Genomic DNA, 13,844 nt, shown 5'->3' with positions numbered 1-13,844 from the left:
ATCAGAGCAGGTGGTTCAGGGAGGTCCTGTGTTCAAGCCCCTGCATTGTCGTTTCCTCCCCAATTAAAATCAATTTCCACTTGTTGGGCCTTTCAGATATTTCAAGCCCACAAGTGAGGGGGAGTGTTGGTGATATATAATTAAATTTGCCTTCAACCACCAGCTTAAGCTTTTGGATGAATTGGTGGTTTAATAGGTTTGAAACAGTCTCCCAGAGCATATTTGACAGGTTCACTACCTTTGTCAAGTTTCAAGGATACAGTCAGGGGCACTCTGATCATACTTTATTTACAAAGGTTTCCAAGACAGGGAAGATTGTTGTTCTAATAGTTTGTGGATGATATTGTTTTGATTGGAGATGATCAGGCAGAAATTAGTCAACTAAAGCAGAGAATGGGTGATGAATTTGAGATTAATGATTTGGGAAATCTGAAATATTTCCTTGGAATGGAGGTGGCCAGATCTAAAGAAAGTATCTCCGTGTCTTAGAGAAAATACACCCATGATTTGCTAACCGAGACAAGTATGTTGGGATGTTGTCTTGTTGATACTCCTATTGAATTCAATTGTAAACTTAGAAACTTTGATGATCAAGTTCCAGTTGATAAAGAACAATATCAGCGCCTTGTGGGTAAATTGATTTACTTATCCCATACCCGTTCTTGATATTTCCTTTGTTGTGAGTGTTGTCAGCCAGTTTATGCAAGCTCCTTGTGAGAAACACATGGAAGTTGTCTACAGAATTTTGAGATACTTGAAAACACTTGGTAAAGGGCTGATGTTTAGAGAAACAGACAAAAAAACCATCGAAACATATACCGACTCGGATTGGGCAGGATCTGTTGTTGACAGAAAGTCTACTTTCGGTTATTGTACCTTTGTTTGGAGCAATCTTGTAACTCGGAGGAGTAAGAAGCAAAATGTTGTGGCCAGGAGCAGCGCTGAGGCCGAATACAGAGCTATGAGTTTGGGAATGTGTGAGGAAATTTGGCTTCAGAAAGTCTTGTCAGATCTTCATCAGGAATATGAGACACCATTAAAGCTTTTCTGTGATAATAAAGCCGCTATTAGTATTGCTAATAACCCTGTTCAACATGATAGAACTAAATATGTTGGGATTGATTTGCATTTCATCAAAGAAAGACTTGACACTGGGAGCATATGCATTTCGTACATCCCTTCGAGTCAACAGGTTGCTGATGTTCTTACCAAGGGGCTTCTCATACCAAACTTCGATTTTTGTGTTAGCAAGTTGGGCCTCATTGATATTTACATCCCAACTTGAGGGGGAGTGTTGGAATTCTTTCCTTTGTTCTAGATATTTTCCTTATTAGAATCCTAGAATAATTATGGAAAGATTACGGAAATGTCTTTCTTATTTTCTAAATCTTTTCCTTTTTTATTTAATTGTATTCTCTATTTATTCTCTCTTGTACCTATTGATTTATTCATTAGAAAATAATAACAACAAACAATCGTGGTTTTTTTCCCGGTACTTGGGTTTTCACGTAAATTGATGTATGCTCTTTGTCTCTCCTTTCAGTAGTTCTCGTAAAAGATATATTCACAGATGGAATGCTACGTGCAAGACCTAGTACTTTTTCACATAGCAATAGGTATATCGAGAGATGGATATACTCATCAAGATTACCTAAATGATCCTGTTTAGCCTCATCCTCATCACATGCAGTTTCTTCCATGAGCTCAATCTCATCAACATTTTCTTTTCTGCCCATATCTTCAGGAACAACTATATCGTACCGGTCATTCTCAACCATTTTACTATCAACATATGAATCAATATAATTAGTCATACCTTGATCTCGTGTTGGTTTAGAATCTTGGATCAGAGCCAGCAGTAGGGACCCAACTTTCTTTCCGAAATTCCTCCTATAGTAAGTTATCCAGGGAACTTGGTTCGTAGGTTAAACCATATTATGAGAAATCAGGGTCAAATGATTAGGTTCAAGGTTGAGAATCGAAGAAGCACGGATATGAGACACGGTCACGATAACACAGTTTTTTTAAATTTAAGACACTGACATGGTAAAGATACATTTATCAAAATGTCTTTTTTATACAAGAAAATTTAAAGTTGATGTGTTTATGCATGTGTTTAAAAAATTAGTTTGATTTATTTTGTTCTCAATGTTTCTCAAATTTTATTAGTTTTTTCTGTATGTATTTGTTGATTTAGTATACCTAACAAGTGATTCATGAATGATCCAACAAATGTTGGACCCAACGAGTGTCTAACATATTTATTTCACTAACAAGGGATATTGTCAGTGAACAAGTGTCGGAGTACCCAAGTGACATGTGTCAGTCAGTCATGGGCACATTAGCCAAACTATAAGTTTCTGCTAATTCAAGAGAGGAAAGGAAGTTTCTTTATGCCATCCGCTTTGAAACTTAGATTTTGTCCCGGGAAAAATTTACACCCTTATTTACAACTTATTATTTGTAATAAAAGTGTTAAACCATTTGCTTAGAAACTTTTGTTTTGCATTTTTTATTGGTTTGTAACTTTGGATTCAAATTTGTATGTGACTTGGAGCTGTAAATATCTAAAATTTTTAGGAGGGCCAATTTCATTCTTATCAAATTTCATTTTTGCAATGCAGTCACTTTCAGTCGGATAGATCCTGGAGGCCAATTAGTCATGGGATTTCGAAAAGCAACTAATTCTACTGATGTACAGGTTAAGTTTTTCACTCATTATCGATAATATTTGCATCTCCTTGTCATTGCACTATTTTTGTTAGTGGATTGATGAAAAGGTGAAGTAAACAGGATGCCAAGATTCCTACACTTTCTAATGGCTCTCATTCGGGTGACGCCTCATTCTCTAGGGTCTTTCAGAATTTGCCTTCAAGAGGTTGGTTCATGGCCCTTCGTTTTTATTCAGGAAACAAAATCATTTACTATCTCTATACATTGTTGAGTGGATCAACTAAAAGACAGTATCGAACCCAGAGCTAACAACTTAGTTGACCAAAAGAAATATCATCACATAAACCGCCAACTCTTACGATAATGAATTTACGAAGATTGGGGGAACAAACCCCTTGTATTTTTCATGGAATGCAATCTCCGGTATTCATTCTGGGACTCTTTTTGTTGTAGCTGGAGGAGATACTAGTTTGCACAAAAGTGAAAATTTTGGGGGGATGTCAAATCATGTTTCAGGACAACAACCAATATTAACCATGGAAAAGAAAGGGGCTCGAAACATTGGGTCTAAAAGTAAAAGGTTGCTCATGCATAGTGAAGATGCTCTGGAGTTGAGACTCACTTGGGAAGAAGCTCAAGATCTACTCCGTCCACCACCAAGTGCAAACCCCACCATTGTCACTATTGATGACCATGAATTTGAAGAGTATGATGTAGGTGTTCTGTTCTTTTTTGAAACTAAGGCTTCGTTGTGCTTATTTGTCTTTTGAAACCCGAGGCTTCTTCGTGTTTATTTGTCTATAAATGATTTATGATCATTATGCCACTGATTTTATTATAAATGTAAAATCATTCAGGAACCTCCAGTTTTTGGCAAGAGGACTATCTTCACTGCCCGACCAACTGGGTAATGTTTATGTTCAAGATTTTATATTTGAGTGATTGAAGTGTTGAGTACCCTCATACTCATTCAAAATTCGGCTTATAAACTTTTCATTAGGCTTATTCAGGTCATCAAGTGTTACTGTCATAGTATTGAAAATTTGTTATTCTCATGAAGTCTGTAGCTCAAAGTTGAATCTCAATCTAGCTTCAATGAACTCTAGCCATTCGTGAATGTCATTTAAAAATTGAATTATGTTGCTCACTTGGGGTTCTTTTTTAGTGTTGAGTTCTTATTCTGACTAGACTGAAATAATCCAGGGAACAGAAACAATGGGCTCAGTGTGATGATTGCTCAAAATGGCGGAGGTTGCCTGTGGACGTTCTTCTCCCTCCAAAGTGGAGTTGTTCAGATAATGTTTGGGATTTGAGCAGGTGCGATATTTGTCTGGTTGTTCTCTTTCCCACGGTTTATAGGCTTTGTAATCACCATGACTTAGAAGGAGATAATATGACTCTTTGAACCTTGTATTCAAGATGTACATGTTCTGCACCAGAAGAGATCAGCACAAAGGAACAGGAGAATCTCCTAAGAGCGAGTAAAGGTACCAACCAAGCCTTGTAGTCATCCATACAACCTTTTAGCGCGTTATAATTAGGGGACATTCCTAAATAATTGATCAGGAACATATTTTGTAATGCTAACATGCCTAGATGGGTGGTGAAATATGGCATCTGGTTGCATTTAGATGATCTCATCTATATTTGGGCAAGGAATATGAAGAAGATTGTATTCATACATTTCAATATAATAAAATGCTGCAGTGCATTTTTATACTATATTTAGCCATACCGGCACATGAATGTAGACATTGCTCAAAAGCTAGATGAAATCTCTGTCCTGTGTATTTCCTGTAGCTGGAGTTTGTCAAGAGCGAACGCCTCAGATGACTGACTTGATTATAAAAGTTCAGATGCAAGACATCGAGAGCCTGATAGTCTTAACACAGATAATCCTCGACATCCAATTCATTGGAAATCAGTAGAATTGTTGTCATAACAATATCAACCATGACGTTACTTTTGTAATTCGACATTGCACTTCATTGGGCTGTCTTGAAAATAAAATGTCTGTTGGTAAATGTATTATGTTGAGCCTGATTCTTTGTATGCACTTTATATTCCAGATTTTAAGAAACGGAAAATTGTGAAGAGCCAGAAGTCTATACAGGAACTCGAGCCTTCTGGTTTGGATGCACTGGCTAGTGCTGCTGTTCTGGGTGATAGTATAGCTGACTTGCAGGAATCAGGTACGACGACCAGGCATCCCCGGCACCGACCAGGATGCACTTGCATCGTGTGCATTCAGCCTCCAAGTGGGAAGGGGAAGCATAAATCTACATGCACATGCAATGTCTGCTTGACTGTAAAACGCCGTTTTAAAACACTTATGCTACGGAAGAAGAAACGCCAATCAGAACGTGAAGTGGAACCTTTGCTCAAGGATAGAAATCCACAACTCGATGAAACAGGAATGAGTGGAACACTGAGGGGTACGTCTCTGCAAACAAACTATTCAGAGAACGAAGGAAGCCAGAGCAGGATAAAAGATGAGGAGGCTGCGAATAGCAGTGGTCAAATTGACTTGAACTGCCACCCAGACCGTGAGGATATGGAACTAGAGGGAGCAGGATTAAGCACGATGAGTCTTGTTGAGGCTGCTAGCCAACCTGTAGATAGCTATTCAAAGCAAATTGGCGTCTCCAGCGTCACGAGTGAGCAGCAGTCCAGTCAACCAAGTAGCGTGGAAAGTGAGAGACGCTTGTCTGGGGAAGTGTATCATGGATCAGGTCACGAGAGCACAAGTGATGGATGCAAAGAGCACCATTGAGATTTTTTGCTTTGTTTTGTTTTTTTGTTTTTGTTGATTTGTCAGTTTCTTTTTTACTCACCTGGTATATAAATAATATAGACTGAAACACACGTTCGTAGTTCATTCAGCCTCACTTCTCGCTCTTCGTTTTTCCTAAGAGTTCATCAATATATGACACAGCTTGTGAAGTCTACCAGTGATATAAAGGACTTGTTTTTGGATACTTTCAATTGCAAAAGTTGTTTGCAAGAGAGACATGATCCATGATCTATTGTAAGCTAAAGCTCCTGAGCGAATGACGTAACGTATCATTAAAATTGCAGTTTCTCTTATTGGAATTGGAAAGAAAGCATGGGCTTCACCCTCCTAGGGCCAGATTAGTTGACCAACTTTGAAAGAGATGCAGGTTGATTTTCAAACATCAGGTAAACGACAGAGACGAGTGGATTTTGAGATTTTTTTAGAAGTCCGGCCGAGGATCTCTTTCTGTCTTGGCCGAGTGTTCTGAGAAGATTCCTAGGCTCAAGCATTGTTTATTTCATTTCATTTCATTTATTATTATTGTTATTATTATTATTATTATTACTACTTTGAAGAAGCTCAAGTATTGTTTATTGACCTTATCCATCGTTAGCTTTCATTGTGAGTTATAACCAAATAAAGTATCATTAGTTTCTTTATTCATTATTATCTATCGATAAGATCGAGATTATAAATATATTTTATGTCGTTGGAGTAGAAGAAAAAGGCAAATACCGGCCAGTTTTTTTGTCTTTAATCCAAAGAGCCAATCGTTATGATTTATAAAACAGCCCTTTGAAGTATTGGAATCTAACATGCCATGGATGATGGTGGGTTTAGAAAGGCAAGACTGGAGCTTGAAGCACTTTACGAGGGGGTGCCAGACGATTCGGTTAATCTAACGTTTCGACATCTCACCGATGTGAATCTTCAACCCAACTCCTCTTTCGAAAAGAGAAGAGCCAACCCATCAATTCCAATCCCAATCCCGATCCCGATCCCAGGAGATAAGGAGACTACACCATTAAACAAACTCCCCAGCCTAGACTTCAACAGAGCTCTGCAAGCGGCCAACCAACACTCCCGCCCCGATGCTAAAATCAGCCTTCATCCGAGTGCGCAGGTGGATGGAACTGGTGGCCCGCTGCATGCCACTGCCGGCGACATTCAAAGCCATCCGAAGTCGCAGCATGAGCATGTGGGTGGGTTGAGGCCAGCTTTGGAGTACAGTGCGGCCTACGAGGAGGCAAGCCGTATCGGCGGTATTGGTTCCATGTATGATCATCATAGAGCTACCGCGGGTAGCCGCCGCCCTGGGATTCCTCACTCCAATATCTGCACCAACTGCACCACCTACATCTATATCTTCCGACATCGTTGCCTGGTATGCATAAGTCTTGATTTCAACAATATTTACAGAGCAAAAACGAGAAGGCTTCCACTTAAAACACGTTATATATTGGCTATTGCTATTTGTATTTAATTTGGCAGGTCTGTGGAAGAGTTTACTGTCGGCAATGCGTAAGAATAGGGATGGGGGAGATGACTGAGGGAAGAAAGTGTATCCAGTGTCTGGGAAGAAAATTCAGCCACAGGTAACTCAACGCTCGACCTCGAGTAGCAGTAGTAGTAGTTCTGAAGGAATGTGTGTTAATTCGGATATTTGACAGATACATAGGGAAAGCAGGAGATGTGGGTTGCTTCAGCTGGCGGTACTCAAGTGCGGTGAAGCAGGCAGAGCTCAAGTGGGCGGAGAAAGGGCCTCGACGGAAAGGGGAGAGAGCCCTGCACAGGAGAGGGTACGGCGGTGGCGTAACCAATTCCATAAGCATGACCTCGCCAAGTCAGAGCCCATGGGCACCCACCACCACCAGCGTCGATGTTTCCACCATTTACAGCTCTCGTTTCGCCGTCATGTCCACCTCGTCCCCTCACTCTCCGGTTCACCGCCACCATTTACCCTTTTAGCCTTTTCCATTTTCTCTCTCATATGCCCGTTTAGTCTAATTTCATAATTTCTTATTATATTCTCTTTGTTTTAATCTCAAATACGTTCTTTGTATTATCAACCACGTAAAATGTTTTAAGATATTCTGGGAATTATTGAGAATTTGTGTCCGAATGGGAAGTGAAATAAAAATAAAGTTGTAAAAGGTGAAAACTGGGAATTATTGAGAATTTGTGTCGAATGGAGAGTGAAACAAAAATGAAATCGGGTTAAAATCTTTGATCCAAAATTTTTGGATTTCAATGCATTTCAATTCTACTAGTGTCTAAATACCCTTAATAAGACATACCCTAATAAGCCACCCTTTCCACAAATGAAACCTATTTAGGCAATGTTAAGAATGATAGGCAATTCTACTGGTGTCTTTGCATTTCATAGCCATGTTTCTTTCCCACATAGCAAGTGATAGGCTCAAACATGTTGGGTGTAAGTATACATCGTCAACAAGCAATATAAAGTAAACAAGTCTAATTATAAATTCCCAAGGGACGAAGTACAATCGACCAGTTTTAAGAAGACCTCAAAAACCAATGGTAACTGGGAAAAATTATTTGATGTGTGGTGTACTTTGAAGATAAAGAAATCGTGTATCAAAAAATAGTAATTAGAAAACAATTAAGACAATATTGGTGGCAAAGGAATACACCCAAAGAGAGGCAGTTGACTATAAGGAAACTTTCTTTTTCGGTACCATATTAAATCAATTTGCATTTTTGTGTCTATTGTCACATATTATGACGAAATATGACAAATGGATAGCAAGACACTTTTCCAAACGACAATCTTGAGAAGAGTATCTACATGAGTCAACTTGTAACACCTCAGGTTCATGTTTCGAAATTTTGATTATTCAACAACTAATGACTTTGACATTATTCTCCTACGTCCTCTATAACCCTACTATGTTATACTTGCTTGTCTCGAAAACTTTTAAGAGTAAAAGTTGTTCCCATAACCAACATGTGTCCTTTCAACATATTTTTTCCTCACTCACATGCATCCTAGAAAATTTCGAAAAGCTCACTCAACATAGAATTGCTCTAAGTTAAGCATGCTTAATTTTGGAGTATTGAGTAACAAAAAAAGTGTATATTTTTTTGTATAGATACATATGTTTGAAATGATATATATTGGTTAGTGATGACAACTTTTATTCTTAGAAGCATTTGAGACAAGCAAGGATGATGTAGCTAGGTTGTAAAAGAAGCAAAAAAATGTGGGGTCATCATTTGTTAAATTTGAATTTGCTAAGATGTTACACAACTCAAGGGATTCATTAAACGAGGTCAAAAAGTAAAAGGTTTGCTAGCTTGAAAGATCCATTTATGGATTAAAATAAAAGTTTCTAGATCTTGGAATATGAGGTTTGACACTGCAGTCAATCTTGTGGTTTTAATCAAAATGTTGATGAACTTTTTGTTCACTAGAAAATAATTAACCAAAGACATTCTAGCTTTTCTTATAATTATATATGGATGATATACCACTCAATGAGAATGATATAATCTTTTAACTAACATTAAGAATTGGTTATATACTCAGTTCCAAATGAAAGATTAAGAATTGGTTACATAGTTTGTTTCGAGGTTTCAAATTGTAAAAAATCACAAGAATAAAACATTAGTCTTGTGTTAGACATCTTGCATTGATGAAGTCAGATATTCGAGAATTCTTTCAAATTTAATTTTCCTTCTAGGATTTGTAATGTCCTGAAACATCTAAAAAAGTTGAGGTTATAAAACAAATTTCTTTTGCTTCAGCTACGAGCAATCGTATGTATGTCATGTTGTGTTCAAGGTCTGTTATATGCTATACAGTAAGGATTTCAGTAGGTATCAATCTAATCCATGATTTGACCACTGGACTACAATCAAAACAATCCTCAAGTATCTCTAGAGAATGAGAGACTATATGCTTGTGTTATGAAAATAAGGATTTGATCATGAGATAAACTCTAAATGAAGTATGACAAAGCATCAAATAAGGATGCATTATAGACTGTTACATGGAAGTTGCATATATAGCTGCTTGTGAAGTTGTTTGCCTCAGGAGGTTCTTAACAGATTTGAAGTAGTTCTAAATAATACTTTATTGCAATAACGGTGGTGTTGTGGCAAACTACCTTATAGAAATCATACAAACACAGTGAAAAAAACGGATCAAAAGAATACCCTAATTGCACCTAATTAACATGCAGTCCTAAGCTAAAAGAATTAGGGTTTTAAAGAAAAAAGCCTTTGTAGCTTTTCAAAATTCTCAATTTCTCCCCACGTTACTCAAACTGGAACAACCACTAGAATTCACCCGCTAATCTCTGGACTTAGAACCGGGTTGTGGGACCCAATTTGGCGAAGAAACTAAGGGAGATATATGGAAATTGGAAGGAAGAGGTTTGGTTGAGATTTTGGAGAGTAATAAAAATGTAATTTCTAAAATTACTTGAAAAGAAGAAAAGTTTTTATTCAAAATGAAAACAACCCTATTTATAACCTAATTACATACAAAATTGCATGTAATTAGTTGGCAAAATTTCAACACCTAATAATCTACTAACAATTAGTGGAACTTAGTGGGTTACGTGTCTACATCTCATGTAGCCACATATCCCACTAAGTGTTAGTGGGATTATCCAACAAAATGTTGGACTTTTCCACTAACTTAGTTCAAGGGTAAAATGGTCATTTAACCTTTCAAGTCAAAAGTCAAACTTTGACTTTTCAAATTAAAAGTCAATATTTTGACTTTTTATTATTTTTTCCGTTTTGACTAATTTCGACCTCTTGAGCATGAATCAGTGTTCATTTTTTCAAAATTCAAATCACATTTAAATATAAGGATGGTCAAAGTTTGACTTTTCAAAGTAAAAAACATTTACTCTTTTTCAACTTTGATCATTTCCATCAATTTTGAGCTTCCTAGTATGAATCCATATTCATATTTATAGTATTTAAATCTCATTTAAACATTAAACTTTATTTCTAATTTGAAAATCGACGACTATATCACATATACTTGTCGGTTTCTCTTTCTTCTCCAAATTCGAACAATTCGACTTATTCCATCACACTTTCTAAGTTTATTCCATATGAGCTGACAGGGAAAACTAATGGACATATAGATCATGAGCTCCAACGATTTAAATTTAGCTGGCTAAACTCTTTTAGATCGAGTTAATCAACATTCGTTAACTCGTGGGTCATTCCACTAAAGTCTCGCAGTTGCACTCCCCTCACTATAGATATATTTGTGTCAATTTGATAAAACCATGATCAGTAAGTTAATCATTCCCAGGTTGTTCGTAACCCCAGCTGGGTCAAAATACCGTTATACCCCAAGACTACATCTTGCTCATTAAGTCCCACTAATTTACAATTGAGCAATTGGTTTAAGGTCCAACCTATAAACTTAATCCCTCTTAGGCCAATGAGAGGGTGATGGCCCTTGTTCAAGACTTGGATTCAGTGCGTAAGAGAACAACCTACGTACTAACCTTATAGCGGGTATGAGTGAATTTCGTCTGGCATCCTATGTCCCCAGCTATCCACCCGATCTTACTCTTGAAATGGAAAGCTTATTGGGTCAACGCTGATGAGCTGCCCTCACCTATGCATATTTAAGGATAATCTCGTGTGAACAGAAGTTCATAATTAGCTCAAGATTAAGATTAAGTTATATAGTTCATCAATAATAGAGATAGGTAGTTTTAAACAGTAAACGATGTTATAACGTAAAAGTGACTATTTCATAGTTTAGTCTTATGTAAACACTTATGCCCCACTTTCATGTCTCTACATGAATGATTCAAGATCACCTCATTTGTACTTACTACAAAGCGGGTCACATCCATAGTTTCTCTAAATAAGGGGCCCAACCATGATTCATATACTATAGACTATTTAGTCTATATACTCAAACTTGATCCACGTTTATGTGTCCACATAAAATTCAAGTTTACTCAAAAATAGCATCGGGATTTAGTTTATTGGATTTAAGATTATAAAATTTAATTTCTCCATAACGATTTTATTGAATAGAATATGATTACAAACTAAAAAGGAGGCAGACCGTCAATGAAAAGTATCGTGAAAAGCTCAGCTTTGCGGAACGGACCACTCTCAAATTCTTTGAGCCTTACTCTCTCAGCGCTTTCTTGATTCTTAGTGCGATCTATTTTTGCCTATGGGTTGGTCCTTCTAGATCTCATGGAATAAGGCTTTGAACTATATCCTTGAGATCGAGCAAGAACTTCTAAGGAAGGCCTGAATTCCCCTTTTCAATCAGTAAAAAAAAGCGAGACTAAAATCTTCTTTGAACCTACTAGTTCAAGATTCAATCAGAGCAGGACTATCCACTAGAGTTTGGATTAAAGAGATCATACAACAAGAAGACAAGATTGTCAAGAAAATAATATTGGAGCACAATGTTGATGATATGTTTATAGGTTCTCACGACTAAAGTGTTTGAGAGCCATTTAACTAGGGGTGTACAAATATGGGTTGAACCCGAATAACCCGAACTACCCAATCCATATTATAAGGATTGGGTTGGGTTATGTTAAAATATGGGTTGAGTTGGGTTAAAAAAAATTGATTTTTTCGGGTTGGGTTGGGTCTCGGGTTGGAGGGTTGAAAAATTCGGTTCAACCCAACCCAACCTGAATTAATATAATATATATATATATTATTTTAATAAAAAAACAAATTAAAGGTATATAAATCTTGAATTTATTGTATGAAAGTTTGAATTATGTATGTTTAAAATTTAAATGTAACAATTACAAACTTTTATAATAATTAGAAATTAGAAAATGAGAATTTTTTTTTAAAAAAAATTATATATACAACTCGACAACCCAATTCAACCCAACAGATTGGGTTGGGTTGGGTTAGAAACTAAATTTGGGTTGTTCGGTTGTCAACCCAAATAACTCGAAAATATGGGTTGGATTGAGAATGTCTTCCAACCAACCCGATTTCACCCTACATTTAACAGATCTAAAACTATGAGATAAGCATCATCTTGCATAGACAGGTGGAAAATGTAAATGAGTAGTATATGCCATAATTCATTGTGTTGCATTATAATTTTATTATATTGTATAGTACCACTAGCTTTAAATTAAGTGGAAGCCGATTTTATACCCAAAACTTGAGGTTTGTAAATAAACAAGTTTTTTATATTATGATTAAATTAATTGTTATTTCATTTTGTGCCTTAATATTTGAACAACTCCACCCAATAAATAAAATCAACTACTATTTCTAAAAGACTTGAACAATATAGTTGACATACAATCAATAACCTAAACAGGCTCTATATCAAATAGATAAGGTTAAGTGTTTTTATCTTGTTAACCCTGTGCATATAACTCACTTTTTTCAAATTCTCTTTTATCTTTTGAACGAGGTTCCCACTAACCTTCTTCCTTTTTCTTTTCCTAGGTACACAACATTAAAGACCCTTTGTGGAGGCGTTTCCAATAGAGGGGAAGAACATAGAAATTAAGAAGGAATTTCATGAAGAAGTCTTTAAATGTATTTTTCAAATGTAATTGGATACTTGACCTAAAATAACATGCGTTGTTTGTTCTTTGCATGTTTAATATATAATTAGCGGCATTTTTAAAAATTGGCTATGATAAAAGGATATCACTTACTATCAAATGTTTGTTATCAATAGAATCTGAAATTTTGATATAGCTTGGTAAATATTTTGTCAAACTTGCTGTTTTTTACAATTCTTCATATAATTATGTGCTTCTTTTTCAATTTTTCAAATTGCTTCCAATTCGAGATTTTAATTCTATCACATAGGATTCAATCCCATGCTCTAGGAAGGTGGATTTCGTCCAATGTTGGGAAGGGTATTTGGGAGGTTCTTGTTGGCTTTTCTCTTCTTCTTACCATGGAGATCTAGCCCTTTGAGCAATTTTGATATTTATTAAGTATGTTTTTAATTAAAAAATAAAACCTAACTTGATCACTTAGGTAACATGCTATGCTATGTTGTGTTTAATATAAAAATTAAAGGGTTAGATGATATAGAATTGTCATATAAATAATATAGGAGAAAAACTTAGACATGAGATTTTGTTTGACTCCTACCAAATAAGGTAATTCCCACCAAAAAAACAAAAAACAAAAAACCAAAAACCAAAAACCAAAAACGTGTTTAGTCTCTTACGAGTGTTTCAAAGAGATATGTGTGGGTGTTCAATTTAATTCATACTACCACAGTGGGTTAGGGTAGGTTGTGGGTGCAATTTGATCATGTACTACTTAGCCCATCTTATTTGAAAAACAAATATGCACATACATTTGGGTTGCATGCTAGATTGTGTATTGGTCTAGTTAAACAAAGTAATTGTAGAGACCATTTTCCTTTCAA

General features: G+C 36.3%; 1 protein-coding gene across 5 annotated transcripts in view; it reads left to right on the top strand.

The window, feature by feature from the left end:
• Positions 1–7,556, top strand: part of LOC101214226 (B3 domain-containing transcription repressor VAL1) — a 31,159-nt gene extending 23,603 nt beyond the window's left edge. For 4 of the 5 annotated variants that reach the window (XM_031883671.1, XM_031883669.1, XM_031883673.1 and 1 more), the window contains 9 exons: positions 2,625–2,701; positions 2,794–2,878; positions 3,127–3,386; positions 3,531–3,580; positions 3,877–3,990; positions 4,093–4,160; positions 4,743–6,833; positions 6,941–7,044; positions 7,120–7,556. In XM_031883671.1, the coding sequence (XP_031739531.1) occupies positions 2,625–2,701; positions 2,794–2,878; positions 3,127–3,386; positions 3,531–3,580; positions 3,877–3,990; positions 4,093–4,160; positions 4,743–5,446 (1,358 nt within the window). In that variant the 3' untranslated portion in view covers positions 5,447–6,833; positions 6,941–7,044; positions 7,120–7,556. Of the gene's footprint in view, positions 1–2,624; positions 2,702–2,793; positions 2,879–3,126; positions 3,387–3,530; positions 3,581–3,876; positions 3,991–4,092; positions 4,161–4,473; positions 4,641–4,742; positions 6,834–6,940; positions 7,045–7,119 lie in introns of those variants that run through there. The other variant, XM_011651109.2, reaches the window with a different exon arrangement.
• Positions 7,557–13,844: the final 6,288 nt, after the last annotated feature.

This window comes from Cucumis sativus, chromosome 1, assembly GCF_000004075.3.
Source record: "Cucumis sativus cultivar 9930 chromosome 1, Cucumber_9930_V3, whole genome shotgun sequence".
In the NCBI taxonomy this organism is placed as follows: Eukaryota; Viridiplantae; Streptophyta; class Magnoliopsida; order Cucurbitales; family Cucurbitaceae; genus Cucumis; species Cucumis sativus.
Note: the sequence above shows the minus strand (reverse complement) of the source record. Positions and strands in the feature narration are given on the sequence as shown.